The sequence below is a fragment of the Trichosurus vulpecula genome, chromosome 6 (assembly GCF_011100635.1).
Source record: "Trichosurus vulpecula isolate mTriVul1 chromosome 6, mTriVul1.pri, whole genome shotgun sequence".
NCBI lineage: Eukaryota > Metazoa > Chordata > Mammalia > Diprotodontia > Phalangeridae > Trichosurus > Trichosurus vulpecula.
Genome location: NC_050578.1, coordinates 228,536,090 through 228,554,275, shown reverse-complemented (window position 1 = coordinate 228,554,275; position 18,186 = coordinate 228,536,090). Strand labels below are relative to the sequence as shown.

General features: G+C 42.6%; 1 protein-coding gene across 1 annotated transcript in view; it reads left to right on the top strand.

The window, feature by feature from the left end:
* The window catches only part of GALNT18 (polypeptide N-acetylgalactosaminyltransferase 18), a 460,133-nt gene that overhangs the window by 212,512 nt on the left and 229,435 nt on the right, over positions 1–18,186 (top strand). The window contains exon 2 of the mRNA XM_036763883.1: positions 13,585–13,777. Coding sequence (XP_036619778.1) covers positions 13,585–13,777 — 193 coding nt within the window. The remainder of the gene's footprint in view (positions 1–13,584; positions 13,778–18,186) is intronic.

Here is an 18,186-nt window from a genome sequence, read left to right as displayed (position 1 = left end):
GCTCCCTTTAGTGGCGGCGGTGGGGATGGGGTGGGGCTGTTGGCTCTTTCCTCTGGGGCACTACTTCCTGAAAACTCTTTTTTCACCTGGATCTGCCACTAATTTTCATTCAGTAATTCATTCAACAAACTTTTTGTTTTACTTGCCTTCTGTGCAACTCCAGGGGATTACATATTTCCTCACATACAAGGCTTTCATTCCTGTGCCAGGACAAGGATTTTTTTATCAATTCATGTTATCAATAATCATTGAAAATAGATGTTTTACCACTAGCCTTATCAATATTATAGTAGTATTTTACAGTTTTAATTACTGTATAGTGGATAGAAAGCCAGCCTTGAAGCTAGAAAACCTATGTTCCAGTCCCACTTCTGATATGTGCTTGCTGTGGAACTCTGGGTAACTCAGTGCTCTAGCCAACTCTGTGGGAATAGAAGTCACAAAGAAGATGCCAAATTATGTTTAAAGGGAGTTTTTTTAATCAGGGAGATTTCCTATTCCAGTGAAATCATAGGTTCACTCCCTCCCATTACTTTAAGCAGGTCAACTCTTCGTGTGTCCATGAGAACTTTCCATGCCATGGAGAGCTTATTGAAATAAGACTCAATAGACCTTGGTTTGAGTCTCCATCTTGAGTCTGTCATCTGCTGCTCAATCCACTGTGTAACCTTACATAAAATGCTTTACCTCTAGGCCTTCTTTTCCTGCTGCAAAATTAGAGGTTGCTAGAAGAGGCGTTAGAGGGACATATGTCAGGGATGTTATAAAATAGGGGTTTCCAAAAATAATAAAAAGAGAGGGGCTTCCATCCCCTCTGAGGTCCCTTCCAGCTCTGAGCTGACAGGATTCTTCAGTTATATGATCTCTAATGTTTCTTCTAGCTCTGACATTCTATGCTTCTGTGAACTCAAGCAATGCCCCTAACCTCTTCAAACTTCAGTTTTCCTCATCTGTGAAATGGGCCCCACTTTACCTAATAGTTTTTTCTAGGGGAAGAAATAGGAATGGCACTTAAAACACTCCAGAAATTGAGAATCTCATTTAGAAATTAGAGTTCTAGATGGATTAAATGTTAAATAGCCAATTATGGTTGGTTATAAATCCCAAAGTGGGATTCTTGTAGGGGTGTTTTTTCTTTTCTTTCACTATTTGAAATGCATTATTAGGTGCTATATTTTGGGAGAAAAATTCTAATTGAATGTCCAGAAATGGAAATATCTCTTGTCAGTTTTCAATAGGCTCCTGCTGGCTGGTGTCTGCCTGTCAGTCTCCTGCAGAGCATTAACTCAGCCCATTACTTCACAGCTGAAGGAGCTGGAGATGAGAACCTTGCTCAACAAACAGATTCAGAGAGCACAAGAGATGCCCATTACCTAAGCCCAACTCCTGCCCAACTTCTTAATGGCAGACTGGTTAACTCAAGTAGAGGGGAGAATAATTAAGTGTTTGTAGGACCCAGTTTCAGATCTTTTATGTGCATGTTGTGGAAAGAATACTGTCCCTGGGGTCAAAGGATCTGACTGCTGAGACTTGATTCAAGTCACTGAACCTTCCTGAGGTTAATTTTCCTCATCTACAAAATGAGGGGATTGGACTAGATGACCTCTAGTGTCCCTTCTAGCTCCAGAGCTATGAGTCTGTGCTTCCTTTGTGCATTTGCTTGTTTTCTGATGGCAAGAAGGGAGAGAGAGAAAGAAGGAAGGAAGGATGGAAGGAAGGAAGGAAGAAATGAAGGAAAGAAGGAAGGAAGGAAGGAAAGAAGGACTTATCTACTTTATACCAGGTACTTTCTAAATGTCATCACGTTTGATCCTCACAACAACCCTGGGGATATTGATGTTATTATTAATTTTATAGTTGAGGAAACCCATCAGACAGAGATTAATATTAGATAAATTAAATGATTTATCCAGAATCACAGAAGTAGCAGATGTTTGGGGCATAATTTGAATTCAGGTCTTCCTGACGACAAGCTCTATCCACTTGGCCACCAAAGAAAGAGTACTTGGCTTCTATACAACATGACTAATGTGCAAACATGTTAAATAGCAATGTGTATGTAGAGCCTGAATCAGACAGCATGCCATCTTGGGGATGGAAGGGAGAGGGAGAAAATTTAAAACTTATGAAAGTGAACATTGGAAACTAAAAATAAATAAATCAACTTATTAATTAATTTAAAGAAAGAGAGAGTACTTGGAGTCAGAAGACCCAGGTTCTAGTCATAACACTCCCATTGACTCACTGCAGGACCTTGGACAGCTCCCAAGCTGGACCTCCTTGGTGCGGGTGGATGCATGCTTTGATGCCCTCTAGACAGCTCCTGCAGAGGATTACAGCCTGGACTTTGTTCCTGCCTAGACCTAATCCCTCATTGTCCTCTCTGTAGGGACATTGCCATGTTTTCCACCCCAGCTCTGCTTTCTCTCCCTTCCTTTTTGGCTGCTAAGAATGTCACCCAAGCCAATGAATCACTCTCTTATCTATCTGAATTATTTTTATTTCTCTCCTGAGCCTGGGGGTAATGAGGATGGTGATGCAGTGTTCGGACACCCTGAGCCTGAGCTCTACCAGACTCTTGGGGAGAGAAAAACGGCAATTACTCAGGAACTTGAGTTCTCACTTCATCTATGAATCATCATCACCACCACCCCAGGACCATGGGAGAAAATAGCAATAATAATTCAAAAAGATAACAGGGCTTTGTGTGGGCACCATAATCATAATCATAATATTGAGAATAATGAAAATAGTTCCCTTTGACATAGGGTTTGCAAAGCACTTGAAAATCTGCAAATCACTTTAGGAGCATTTTCTCATTTGAATGGTTGATGGCATCCCCCTGGGGGATAATATGTCTATTCTAGTAACTCTTCCTTCTGAGGAGTGAGCCTGCTCAGTTTGTTATGGAGTCTTTTGTTGTTTAGTAGTTTTCGAGTTGTGTCTGTCTCTTTGTGACCGTTTGGAGTTTTCTCAGCAAAGACACTGGAGTAGTTTGCCATTTCCTTCTCCAGTTCATTTTACAAATGAGGAAACCGAAGCAAACAGGGTTAAGTGACTTGCCCAGGGTCACGAGCTGGTAAGTATTTCAGACCAGATATGAACACAGGAAGATGACCTGGCACTCCATTCACTGTGCCACCTACCTGCCCAGTTCTTCAATTGGTCTCATCTCTTTCTTCTACAAACACCTTCTCTCCCCTTCTAATCTCTGCTTCTTTCACAGCCCCTCTCTTTGGCTCAAGGGCCAAGTTGAGACTGGAAAGACTCCCATATAAGGAGCTGGAAGTGTGAAGGTGGCTTTGTTCTGTCTGCTCAACCAGTTGGAAGCTTCTCACTGGGGCATTCCTTCCACTGCAGCTCCTATGGCCTCCAAGGCAGCTTGGAATCCTGGCTCTGTCTCTAGATGGGCACATCTCACTCCCCTGATTAGCTGGAGCACAGTGTTATTATCCTTTCCTGTTATAGCACTTAATTGCCAAAGCCAGGCAAGCTGCTCTCAGGCTATTTTCCTACTGTATCAGTATATTCTTCTGAAAGCCACAGGGATGTTTCTAATCCAGAATTCCCCACCCTCATTAGTGGTCTAGGTGCTTTGAGTCTCAAGCATATCTCTGAGACCATACTGTGGCATTTTCAGAATGTCATCTCTAATTATTAAAGGGACTTTTTTTCTTTTAGAGGAAGAAAATGCACAAGGAAGTGTTGATTTTAGGGTGACTAATAAAATCCACATCAACAGAAGCATTTGAGCTAAGGAATAAATAGGAAAGGTTTTTATTCACAGAGTTGCAGTTGGGGCTGGGGACTCAGCAGACATCCACAGAAACAATCACTATTCACTGCCAGAGGCATGTGGAATTGGTGCTGTAACTTAGAGGCCATGTTTGGGGGAGGGGAGGGCAGGCTCTGACCTGGACCAATGAACCAGGCCTTTATTCCCTCCAGGCCCCTCCAGCAGCCCCCCTCTTCTGAGAATAGAGGCATGAGGAGGGGAAAGATGGGCAGCTTCTTTGCCCAAATAGCTATAATTTGCCATAGGACAATGGACAGAACTCAAAAGAAACTTAGAGGGATTCTAACCTCTGCATTTCACAAAAGGAGAAACTGAGGCCCAGAGAGGTCATAGAATTGAAATTCAAGAGCTAGAAAGAAATTTAGAGGCCATCTAATCTAACTCCTGCATTCCATAGATTAAGGAAACAGATATAGGAGAGAGCATACAGTCATTGATTTATAGCTGGATAGGACCCTAGAAGTTCTGGCTGGTTCAATCCCCTTACTTTACTAATGAGGAAACTGAGACCTAAAGAGATGAATTGACTTCCCCAAGATCATAAATAATAATAGTAGCAACATCAACAGCAACAATAGCTTGTATTTAGAAAGCACTTTACAAATATCATCTCATTTATACTTACAACAGCCCTGTGAGGTAAGTGATATTATTATCTCCACTTTACAGTTAAGGAAACTGAGGCAGACAGAGTTTAAGTGACTTACCCAAGGTCACGTAGTAAACATCTGAGGCTGGATTTGAACTTGGGTCTTCCTGACTTCAAGGTCAGTGCTCTCTTTGAACCTGGATCCCCTGACTCTGAATCCAGGGCTCTTTCCGCTGTCCCATGCTTCCCCTCCATATCCAAGCCTTCAGGTAGCTGGCTTCTACTGAGCATTGATGGTATGCCTAGCACGGTTCTATACACTTAGAGTTAGAGGAGGAGATGCTGTGTGGGGAATTGCTGTCTTCTTTGGAGTCCTTGAAATCTGGAAGGTTCCCCAACTGTTGTGAGGATCAAATGACATATTTGCAAGGTGGTTTACAAGCCTTAAAGCTATATATATATATATATATATATATATATATATATATATATATATATATATATATATATATATATATATATATATATATATATATATACACACATATATATATACACACACACACACATGCATGTATATGTATGTATATATTTACATATACATACACACATATGTGTATATATTTACATATACATACATATATGTATATATTTACACACACACACACACACACATACATATATATATATATACACATATACAGACACACACATGTATATACATATATACTACCATCATCAGGGCAGCTAAGTGGTACAGTGGATAGAGGACCAAGCCTGAAGTCAGGAAGACTCATCTTCCTGAGTTCAAGTCTGGCTTCAGACACTTGCTAGCTGTTTGACCTTGAGTGAGTCACTTAACTCTGTTCGCCTCAGTTTCCTCATTGGTAAAATAAGCTGGAGAAGAAAATGGCAAACCACTCTATTATCTTTGCTAAGAAAACCCCAAATGGAGTCATGGAGAGTTGGACACAACTGAACAACCACAAAAATCATCATCATTACTATTATTGTTATATTATTATCATTATTATTATTTTTATTAATGAGGCTTCAACTGGTCCTTAGAGAATGAGTGTAAGATAAGGTAGAGGAAGTGTAGCCTCTGCCCTTTAGGAGAATGTGATATGACTGCAGGGGCCATGGATTCATATGGAATCATTATTGGGGGAATGCAAGTCTCTGGGCTCAATATTTTTGGTTACAGGAATTCTTTGGGAAGACAAGATGTCCTGGAAGTTCAAATAATGTTTCACTGATTGAGTAATTTTTAAGACTCTTAAGTGAGTCCAGCAAATGTGTTCCTACTCGTGATCTTATCCTAGGGGTCAAGTCCCAAGGGGCAGTTATGGTGGTGAAGGGGAGCAGGGTGTTGAGGGACTCAAAGCAGTTCAGCTAGCTTCACTCAAGAGGGTTTGGATGAGAAATGCATAGCTTTCTGCTTCAAAAATTATTGCTTCAGAAATGGAAGGAAAGTAGATGCCCATCTTTTGGGGAATGGCTAAATAAATATGTGAACATAGTAGAATATCACTGTTCAATAACAAATGCAAAATAGGAAGAATTCAGAGAAAGTTGGGAAGACTTTGTATGAATTGCTACAGAACCAGAACAATTTACATGATGATCACAATAACTTGAAAGAAAACAACATCGCGAGTCTTTTGGAACTCTGATCAATGTAGTAACCAATTATAACTTCAAAGGATTGATTGTTAAAAAAAAATGTGGCTGACCTCTTGGTAGAGAAGTGGTGGTTTAAGGGTTCAGAGAGGGATGAGCATTTTGAGATCAAATGTTAATTATTTAGCTTAACTGTACTTATCCATTACGCGGGAGAGCTCTGTTGGGTTGGGATGGAGGAGAGTATATTGGTAAATGTATTTTTAAAGCATTACTAAGATTTTAAAGAAAAAAATTTTCTCCACTTTTTCTTAGTCCATTGCCATGTTTCCTGTCACCAAATCTTGGGATAGCAGCTGCATGTTATGATGTTTTCCAGCCTCCACAGACCATCTGTTCCAGGCTTTTGCATACCTGTGCCTGGGGAGGAAGTGATGAGAATGGATGAAGCCCAGTAATGATGGATGGATGTGTATCCATGCAAGCTGCCCCTGGTGGACAAGACATCTCTCAGACCTTGCTGGCTGGCTGGCTAGGAAAACATTTCACATCCACCTGTTGCCCGCCTCCAGGAATAATTAAATGATAAAACCTTCTGAGATAACATGTGGATGAAAGAAAAATAGAGATTTATATACATTTTCTCTGGGAAATGTCAAGGAAAAGAAAGAAAGTCAATCTTTCTGTTGAAGTTCAGAAATGTCACCCTTCATGTGAATCTTTCAAATACTCTTATTTTACTTCAAAGGGCTAAGTGATTAGTGTCCTTTCAAAGCAATTTTCTGCTGTGAATTTATTCATGAAAATTAGTGCACCAAGAGGTGAAGAAGCTGATGTTGCTGCAGGTGAGAGATGGAGGGATGGAAGGAAAGAGAAGGGAGCAAACATTTTATTAAGTGCCTACCATATACCAGGCATTGTGCTAAGTGTTTTAGATTCCAAATATTTGCTGCAGGCATTTGGGAAGGGGCCTGGGTGACCATGCTACATGGTAAGGCTTTCTTCTATTGCCTTTCAGAAATAAATAATCTCAGATCACATTTTTATAGTTCAATATCTTTATAGCATCATTGATTTAGAGCTAGAGGAGACCTTAGATGTCACCTTTCCAAACCCCTTCTTTTACAGATGAAGAATTAAGATCTAGAGTGGTTATTGATTTGCCTAAGGTCATGCAGGTATTATGCATCAGAAGCAGGATTCAAACGCAGGTCTTCTGACTCTGAATCAAGAACATTTTACTGTACTGTCCTGAATTGTGATATAGTGTAAGCATTGTTACCCCCTTTTACAAAGGAAGAAATGAAAGGAGAGAAAGACAAAGACAGAGACTGACTTTGCCAGGATAGTGGCTGGGGTCATATCACTTGTAAGTTTTGGAGCCAGGAATCAACCTTGATCTCACGACTTCAAGACTAAGGCTCTTTCCATTGCCTCCCCTGCTCCTGATTATAGCCTGGTACTGAGGCTGACTGGCATTGTATGTTGCTCCAAAGTGATCTTAGGTCATGATTCTGATGAGATTTTCTGACATCAAAGTCTTGGTACTAGTCAAGAAGAAATTCATCTTCTGTTACTAGAGCCTCTTGGTAGTTGGTACCACCAAGAAGGTGTGAACTAAGGATGGTCTCAGTCCACAGAGAGACTTTTCACCCTTAACTCAAAGCCCTTTACAGGCTAAAATAGAACCTAAAGGAAGTGGACTGGTAGAAGGGGATTGGATTGAAGACAATGTGAAGAAATTTCTGAGTCACCTTCAAAGTCTGTCTGTCCCAAGGGACTTGGTCAGATCCACTAAGAACTGTGCTCAGGGAGATGATATTTTCTCCAGATTTCATACTCTTCTGGGTTGACAAGATGGAAGAAGACTTTAGTCTCTTGGGTTGCTGCCCTCAGCTGTATAAAATTTCACTTCAAATGTACAAGAAATAAAACCTTAGCACTTTAGAAAAGTATGGTTCTGTAGAGCTGGTTCCTTAAACAGAAACCAATATATTAAATGATTCGGATGATCATATATTCTATATCTCAAGATAAGTGAGGAGATAGGAAGATGCCTTTGATGAATCCAAGATGGCAGGCTTGAATGAATGACATTCAAAAAGTCCTGAAGAGCTGGTGAATGTGACTGCTGAGTTACTGACAGATGTGACTGCTGTTCTGTGAGGAATTGTAGACAGTGAGTTTAACACATTTTGTCTTGACTTCCCAAAAGGGGAAGAAGTTGGACTCATTAGAAAATAAATTGATGAGCTTGAAGATTAACAAATGGACAGTTGGAGATGACTGAGAAAGGATAAGATGATTACTAAGTTCACTAAGTACCAACACAAGCTTATCAAGAACAAGTCATGCTAGACTAATCCAGTTCTATTTTCAGACTAGTAGAGAAATTCCATGGCCATAGTATATCCTTAGATTTTAGCAAAACATTTCGTAATGTCTTCCCCCCACCTCATCCCACTTCCATATCTTGGTGAACAAGATAGAAAGATGAGGATTGGATAATAGTAGATACTTGAAATGGTTTGGGACTGGTTAATGGACTATACTCAACCAGTCATTTGTGATTAATTGTATTATTGCATTGAGGTCCACCTGGAAATCTCTGGTGTTGTGCCCTCAGGTATCTATTGATGGTCTTACTTGGTTTATCTTTTTTGTTGTCTAATCAGTTATTTGGATTAAGACATAGATGATATTCTTATCTAATTTGTGGAATAGGAAGCTAGAAAGAAAGAGAGAATGTGAAAATTAAAGTGAGGATGAGGAAGAGAGAAAAGAGAGAAGGTAAAGATGGAGAAATGAGGGAAACAGTAGGGAGAAGGAAGAGGGAAGAGACATGAAAGAAGAGAGAAGGAAATGAGAGGAGAGGAGAGAAAGTGAGAGATATAAGAGAGAAAATAGAAAGAAGAGAAAAGAAAGCATAAAGAAGAGAGAGGGAGAAATGATAAAGAGGAAAATAGAGACAAAATAAAAGAAATAGGAGAGAAGAAACAGAACAGAGGAAAGACTGAAAGGTGGAAAGGGAGGAAAGAAGAGAGGGGAGAAAGAAAGGGGGAAATGAAGGTAAAATAGAAGAGAGAAAAGAAAGAAGGAAAGACTAAGTAGAGAGAAGAGATAATTAGAAGAGAGTAGAAACAGAAGAAAGAAAAGATGAGAGACAAAGAAATAATGATGGAGGAGAGAGAAAAGAGTAGAGACAGGAAGAAAGAAGAGAAAGATGAGAAAATAGAAGAGGAAAAATGGTAGAGAGTAGATGGTAGAGTAAATGGTAGAGAAAAAAAGTAGAGAGAAGAGAGAAGGAAAAGGAAAGAGAAAAGTAGAAGAGAAAAGAGATCATCAGAAATAAAGGGATGGTGAGATAAAAGCCATAAAGTTACTTCTCCTCCTCTCCTGGGTTACCCCTACTGTGCTCATCTATTTGCTCATCTCTTAGTTCAAGAAATTCAGAAGAGGGGTATAGCACATAAAGTTTGTAATGAACTTCAACAGGATCAGACTGCCCATGGTCCACATAGTGTATATAACTCCTCCAAAGGGCAGTTATGCCTGTTGCTTTGTGTGGGAAGAGCAAGCTTGAGTAGTTGCCTTCAAGACAATGGTTGTCTTGGGCAACATGAACCCCTGGGGGTTGGGACATGAGACAGTACCCCTGGAAGGAAAGCAGGAGAGATTGAGTATTGTCAATGTTTCTGCCTTTACAATTGCTTGTGAAGCATATCCATGCACAGTTGAGCAGGGGTTCTTAAAGGACCCCTGGACCCTTTGGGCATTCTGGTGAAGCCAGTGGATCCCTTCTCAGAGTCATGCCTATAAATAACTGAAGAAATGCCATATTTCAGTTAAAGGTTAGTGAAACTCAGGTTGTACCCTCTAACATGTATCCAGGGGGATCATGGAGCCCAAGTGAAGTATCTGCAGCTAAGAGGGAGCTCTGAGCCCCACCTCTAGCCCCAAATCAAACTATCCAGTGATTTCCCACAGATTAGGGGCCTGTGGCCTAGAAACCTGCCACCCTCATCTTGTTAGGACTTCTCCTGCTTCAATGGGGATTTAGCAGATCTTCTTTGATCCTTGAAGCAGAATGGACCTGATTCTGGCAAAGCAGTGGGCTAATTATAGACAGCTGAGTGCTTTCAGCTTGGAGCACAGCCAGCATCTACTTCCCATTGGGGTTGGGGGTGAGGAGAGAAGCAGAGCAATGGGGTGGTGGGTGGGGGATGTGAACAAGGGCCAGGGAGCTTTTGGAAAGAAGGTAACAGCTTAATCTTCTCCATTTGTTTATAGCAGATGAGAAGAGGCTCCTGGAAAGGGATGGGGTACTCTCAGGCTCAGAGAGTACCAGTGCTGAAGCTGTTGTGCTTAGACCCTCTTGGAGGGAAGGGGGGACAGCAGCAAAGACTGAGCTGGGCTAACCTGGCAACACTTTAGGTTCTTAGGAGTTGACTTTGACACATCTTTCTCAACAGTGCATGCAGGCAGGGCAGGAAGATGAAGTTGGGATAGAGGCAATACTGTATAACGGGGTGAGGAGGAACACTGGCTTTGAAGTCAGCCTGGATTCAAATCTAGGTTCTATTACTTGATTCAGTCAAAACTCTTCATGACCCCGTTTGGGGTTTTCTAGGCAGAGATACTGGAGTGGTTTGCCATTTCCTTCTCCAGCTCATTTACAGATGACGAAACTGAGGCAAACAGGGTGAAGTGCCTTGCCCAGGGTCACACAGCTAGTAAGTGTCTGAGGCTAGATTTGAACTCAGGAAGATGAGTCTTCCTAATTTCAGGCCTGGTGCTATACCACTGTGCCACCTAGGTGCCAGAGCAATAGATTTGGAGTTGGAGGACCTGGGTTCAAATCCATTTCCTCAGTTGTAAAGTGAGGGGGTTGGTCTAGAGGACTTTTGAGGCCTCTCCTAGTTGCAATTTTAATCTATGTGATTGTAAACCTGCCTTTGGGAAGTCTTGGATGTGGGGGATGAGGGGGCCTCTGACTGCATATTTATACCTGTGTGAACAAGGATGAGTCCCCTGCCTGATGAAGGCCTGAGGCCTCAGTTCATTAATCAGGGGATGGGAGTGGAGTGGGCAAAAGTTGGCAAACAATAAAAGAACTTCACAAACAAAATGAAAACCTGCCTTTTGGCATTAAAATACGGGGGTGGAGGGGAGGAAGAACATTTTCTCTGGAGCAGGATAGTCATGGGACTGCCCTCATGTCTGACTGAGGAACATAGTACTGGACTGAAAGATATGACCTCTCTCTTTTGAGTTAGGATCATGGATTTAGAGCTGAAAGTGTGAACAGAGACCCAGGACAGTTAAAGGACTTAGCCAGAGTCACAGAGCTAGTAAGTGTGTACCAGGGTGGGTGGGTGGGGGGTAGCAGCTTCCACCCCAGGCCTTCCAGACTGTTCCATGCTGCATCTTGGGTCAACACCCAAAGAGTCCATGCAATACCCAAAGAGGCTTCTGCAGTTGTCCAGCCCATCTGATGGCATTGGTGTGGGGGAAGGGAAGTTGTGCCTTTTGGTATAAACACGTTAATCCTCAAATCCCATTCTGATCTTTTAAAGTGTCAATGTTTCTGCTGATGTAAGCTCCTCAGTCTGGAATAAAGAGGCCAAGCCCTGCCAGCTGTTGCCCTCTCCCTAACCCAGCCATCGATTGCTCCAGATGGATTTCCTGGGTTATCAATGGTATTTCCTGTTGCCTGCCCTTCCTCTTGTCTTACTCCCCACCCCCAAAAGCCATTCATGAAGAGCCTTTCTGATCCCAAAATAGGAGCCAAGGAAAGATGTGCTAAGTGAATGTATGATGGCAGCACAGACTACAACTCAGAAGCCAGAAGGACCCCGGGAGAATGTCGGCTCCACCCTCCTAATTTTCTAAAGGAGTCTGAGAGAGAGGTGAAGTGCCCCCTCCTTGAGGTCATAGAGAAGGCTGGGGCAGGACCACAAGCAGTCATAATATGAAGAAAACTCAGGACTTTCTAGCCATTCCTGTCCTGAGAACTAGATCATGCAAACACCAAACCTAAAATCAGAGGTGGTTGTTGTTAAGTCATTTTTCAGTCATCTATGACTCTTTGTGATCCTGATTGGGGTTTTCTTGGCAAAGATACTAGGACGGTTTGCCATTTCCTTTTCCAGCTCATTTTACAGTTGAGGAAACTGAGGCAAACAGAGTTAAGTGACTTGCTCAGGGTCATACAGATTTGAACTCAGGAAGATGAGCCTCCCAGACTCCAGGCCCAGTGCTCTAACCACTGCAACACCTAGCTGCCCCAAATCAGAGGATCAGGGTTCAAATTTCATCTAGGATGTTTAATACCTATGTGTCCTCGGACAAGTCTTTCAACCTGTAGGGACCTGTTTTCTTATGCGTTACATTAGGAGGCTGGACTAAGTCCCTTCCAGCTCCAAAACCGTGATCTTACGAATTCTCAATGACGCCCAAAGAGATCCCAGGGAAACCTTTCCTGCTTTGAGATTCTTTGATTCCAGTCTCACTACATTGGGATTTGAAATAATTCAGATTCTTGCTGAATAAAAGGTTGGAAACTACCTGGGGCAGTGGGGGTAAGTCAGTCAAGACTTTAATACATTTACCATACATTATTATATAATGCAGGCCTATTATGAATCATTATTTTTTCATTACCTGACCTCATTCCACTTGCTAATACCCATTTTTGTATCCAAAAGCAATGAAACTTTTCTTTTAAATATTGTATGACTTGGCTCACTAATTGGGATTTTTATAATTCTCTTCCCCATTCCAAGTGAATGAATCATCAGTTTTCAGGACTGGAAGGGACTCAAGGAAGCATCCAATGCAAGCCCCTCATTCTATAGAAGAGGAAACTGAGGTACAGACAGGCTATAGTATTTGTCTAGGCCCACACAGCTAGTCAGTGGTAAAGCTTGGACTTGAACCCAGGTCTTCAGAGACTTCATTGAATACTTGGTCCATTACACCATATGGTCTCTTAGGTATCACTAACATAGGTACCCACACACATATACAAATACACACATATACATTGTGTGTGTGTGTGTGTGTGTGTGTGTGTTCCTCCATACTTGTTAAGCGAGGATTATGTACAGGGGTGGGTGTGTGTTATTGGGTGGAGTTGCCTTGGTGAAGAATGTCTGAATGCAAGTGTCTTAGACTGTAATGGAAAGACTAGTGACTACTTCTAGTCTGTGGTACCCTGGCCCCTTGGGAGTATTCATGTCTGACCAAACAAGCTATGTTCTTATTTTCCTCTGTTTAAATATCAAAGAGTTAGTCTTAGTTACTTCAAAAGAAAAGTGAGAAGTCATTCCATAACTGAGAAAGCCTTATTCTTGTTGGATCTGAGCTGGGAGGCAAGGGAGGCTTTGCTGGGAGGTGGAGGGGTGACTTTGGATGGGAGGTGCCATAGGAAGAGGGCCTGGCTCTCCTGAGGCTTTATACCACAGAGAGGGGAACATTTGAACCCTCTGGGTGCCAGTTCTCTGAGGTTCTGTGTGCCTACCTCCTGGCGAAACAAGTTCTGATCTTGTGCATCTCCTTCTTTGTACCTTTTCAGAGGCCCCTGCCAAACCTGAGGAGAGTGCTGCTGAGGCCTTCACAGACTCATCCCTCTTTGCCCACTGGGGTCAGGACCTCAGCCCTGAAAGCAGGCGCATCGCCCTGAAGCAGTTCCAGTACTACGGCTACAATGCTTACCTCAGTGACCGCCTGCCCCTGGATAGGCCCCTGCCTGACCTCCGTCCTAATGGGTGAGCACAGCCAATGACCTGGGCATGTGGGCATCCCTACCTTGGGCAATCTCCATGGTCCACATGGCATGATCTTCCTGATGTCACGGTCCTCTTCGAGAATGAAAGACAAACCACAATGGTCCACAGTGGTCTTGAGGCTCTTGAGGATATAAGATCTTGGGGGGAAGGGGGACTGCACTTAGAGATAATCTATTCCAATTCTGTAGTTTACAAATAGGAAAATTGAGTCCTAGAGAGAGGAAGAGACTTGGTGAAGGCCAGACCACATGTTCAGTTGTGGTAGTTGTTTATCCTTTGTTCTAGCAGGGCTTAGATTAGAACCAAAGGTATCAGTCAGAACTTTTGCCTTGCTGTGTCTGCCTGAGTTGGGAAACACGGCTGCCTGATGACATGAAGATTGAGAATGAGAACTCTGCAATCCCCTTCCTGTCCCTTCCATTGGTGTTCCTCAGTTCTGCCTTGGGTATGCCCCCCACCCCTCTTGAGCCTCAATGTTCCCATCTGCAAAAGTGGAAGATGCCTTTCTTTCCTCCCTCAGTCCTATAAAGAGGTTTTGAGGATTGATGACTTAATTTGCATCTTGAAGACTCTCGAATCCTCTGCAGTTAAAGTGCTGCTCCTGTGAATATGTCATCTTAACCCAATTAGTTGTATTTTTATGAATACTCATTTTCCTGTAAATTAATTTTATAAATGACATGAATCTTCTTGGACTAACAAGTCCATTATACCCAGCAGAGAAGAATGTCTATACCACTGTTTGTTATTGAAGGATGTTCCTCTAAGGTTGGTTACGATGGGTATTGCTCTTAATTATTTAAAAAGAAAATGCGAAGCCATTCCACAGCTAAGAAAGCCTTATTACTCCAGGCAACTTCTTCATTCTTCCTTTTGACCTTCTCTTCCTCTATTTCTTCCTTCCTTCCTTTATTCCTTCTTTTCTTCATTCCTCTCCCTCCCCTACTTCCTTTACTGCTTCCATTCTTTTCCTTCCTCTCTTTCTTCTTTTCTTTATGCTCCTTTCCTCTCTTCATCTCTCCCTTCCTTTCTTGCCTTTCATTCCTGTCCTCCCTTCCCTGCCATCCTTTCTTTACTAACTTCCTTCCTCCCTCCTTTCTTTTTCTCTCTTCATTTCTTCCTCTCTTCCCTTTTTTCTCTCCCTCCCTTTCCTTCATTTCTTCCTTCCCTCCCTTCCTTCTTTCCTTACCCCCTTCTTTATTACCTTTCACCTTCCCTTCCACATCCTCTCCTCTTCTTCTTTTTCTTTTCCTCCCTTTAAATAAAAGCTGCAAATCACTAGTAAGTTTGTGCCTGAAATGTACAAGAGCAACCTGGACGCTCTTCCTTAGATGTAAAGTCTAGTTGTCCCCAGGATGCCTGTAAGACATGCCTGTTCTTTGTGAGTTTGTAAGGACACATCAGGTCCTGATCAGGGATTGGGAGGGAAGGATAGCCAATTTAAATACCAAACAGCCAGTGCTAGAGCTAGGAATCTCAGTGAGGGCATAAGCCACTGAGCTCAGGGGGCCCAGGTGGGCTCTGAACCACTGAGAGCTGCCTTCTTCCTTTGCCCAGTAGGCTATCTCTTTTACAAGACAGTGTCGGTCTTATACAGGGCATAGTATCACAATGTATTGAATTCTCCACATCTGAGGCTGGAAGAGAAGTCCTCTTGCTTTGGAAGAAGAGCACAGAATGTGAAATCCATTGCATGAAAATTAATATTGTCTCTGGGGCATTGTCACTTACCCTGTCCTCCTGCATACTTTTTTCTCTCTGAGTTTTCATGATACCATCCTCCTACTTATCTGACCATGCTTTCTCAGACTCCTTTGCCAGATCTTAGGTTCATGCTGGCTAACTGCGGGTGTTTCCAAAGGCTCTCTTCTGGACCCTTCTCTCTTTTTCCATTATTTCACTTAGCTTGGCAATCTCATCAGGTCCTAGGAATTCAGTTATCATTTCTCTGATGATGATTCTCAGATCTACTTATCTGGCCCTGATCTTTCTCCCAACCTCCAGTCTTGCATCTTCAACTGCCCTTTCAGATGTCTTAAACTAGATGCTGTAGACATCTTAAACTCAATGTATCCAACACTGAACTAGTCTCTTCTCCCCCACCCCACCCCTTGCCAAAAACAAAACAAAATGAAAATAAATGCTTCCCTCTCTGAGTTATTATCAAGGGCACCATCATTCTCCCCTTCACCCAGGCTTGCAACCTATGTGTCATCCTCAGCTCCTTCTTCTCACCCTCTATATGCAAATTATTGCCAAGTCTTGTCAATTCTACCTTCATAGAATCTGTCATTGATGTCCCCTTCTCTCCTCTGATGCTGCCACCAGCCTGGGACAGATCCTCATCACCTCAAGCCTGGACTGCTACAAAAGCTGTGGCTTGGTCTCTGTCTCAAGTTTCTCACCATCCCAGTCCATCTTCCATTCAGCTTAAGAAGTGACCTTCCTAAAGTGAAGTTCTGACTATCTTTGTCCCGGTGTGTCTCTCTGTATGTCTCTCTGTCTCTGCCTCTGCCTCTCCCTCTCTCTCTGTGTCTCTGCCTCTGTCTGTCTGTCTGTCTCTCTCCCTCTCTCTTTCTGTGTCTCTCTCTCTCTTTCTCTCTGTCTCTGTCTCTCTCTGTCTCTGTGTCTCTCTCTGTGTCTGTTTCTATCTCTCTCTCTCTCTCTCTCTCTCTCTCTCTCTCTCTCTCTCACACACACACACACACACACACACACACACACACACACACCACTCAATAAACTTCAGTGGCTCCCTATTGTATCCAGGATCAAATATAAAATCTATTTGGCTTTTAAAGCCCTTTATATATTTCCATGTTTGTTTACCCCTTAGTCCCCTCCCCAAACTCTTCAATCTAGTGACCCTGGTCTCCTTTGTGTTCCCTGAACAAGACACTTCCTCTCCCAACCCTGTGCACTTCCATTGGCTGTTCCCCTTGCCTGGAATTCTCTCCATCCTCATCTCTATTTTCTGGATTCCCTCGCTTCCTCCAGGTCCTCATTAAAACCCCACCTTCTATAAGAAACCTGTTCTGTTTCCCCTTAAAGTTAGTGCCTCCCCTCTGAGATAACTCCAATTTATCTATACAGTTCTTTTCAAAAAAAAATCTGCAGGTTTCTGTGTGCTGAACATTTAATTTCCTGCCTGGTATCTAGGCAACTAGGTAATAGAGTGAAGAGAGCGCTGGGCCTGAAGTCACAAAGACCTGAGTTTAAATCCAGCCTCAGACACTTACTAGCCTTCTGACCCTAGGCAAGTCGCTTAACCGCTGTCTGCCTCAGTTTCCTCATCTGTAAAATGAGGATCATAATAGCACCTACTTCCCAGAGTTGTTGTGGGGATCAAATGAGATAACATCTATAAAATGCATTGTAAACCTACACATGCTAGCAAAAGGACGTATTAGTTACTGCTGACTTGCATTGGTGGAAGGAATTTCCTTCCTATACTATGAGATCATAGTTCTGGATCCCTCTGCCCTCTTCTTCCCCACCCCACCCAAAAGAAGCCTGCAAAGCAGTTTTTTTGCCTTTAAACACCATGTAATGTCAGCTATAATTATTATTCATGCTCCACTAATGTCCTGTTCTGACTCCTCACCATGATGTGGAGTTGCCCTGGAGTCCCTGAAAGCTCTGCCAATGGAATGCAAACATTGTCATGTTCTACCAAGCTCTAAAGGCCAGGCTCACAGAAACAGCCAGAAGGATGGCTGCCAGGCAATGAATTTCCATTGGCCAAGGCATTTCTCAAGGTATGGAGGGGGTTTGTGGTCTGTGTGGTTGGCAGAGGGCATATGGCCCACAGTAGTGACATCCTAGATCCCCAAACAAACATTATTGTTATCACTTTATTATGATTGTTATGTTAATGCATATTAACATTATTGAGATTCTCTATCTATCTGATGCTGGGTAGGTGCTGACCATGCTCCCTATAATGCTTGAGATTAAAAATGAGGGAACCAGGTTTCACAAGCAATGAGCCTGCCAGATGCTAGACACCAGGTTAGGTGCTAAGGGATACAAAGAAACAATGCTTTCCTTCAAAGAGCTTACACTCTTTCAGAGGAGACAAGTTTTAGTTGTTGTTCAGTTGTGTCCAACTCTTTGTGACCCCATTTGGGGTTTTCTTGGCAAAGATACAACAGTGGTTTGCCATTTCCTTCTCCAGCTCATTTTACAGATGAGGAAACTGAGGCACACAGGGTTAAGTGACTTGCCCTGGGTCACATAGCTGTTAAGTGTCTGAGGGCAGATTTGAACTCAGGAAGATTAGTCTTCCTGACTCCAGGTCTGGTGCTCTATCTACTGTACCACCCAGCTATGTAGGCACTATTAGCTAGAGGGAAGTTATGAAAGATCTCAAACCTTTCATATGAAAG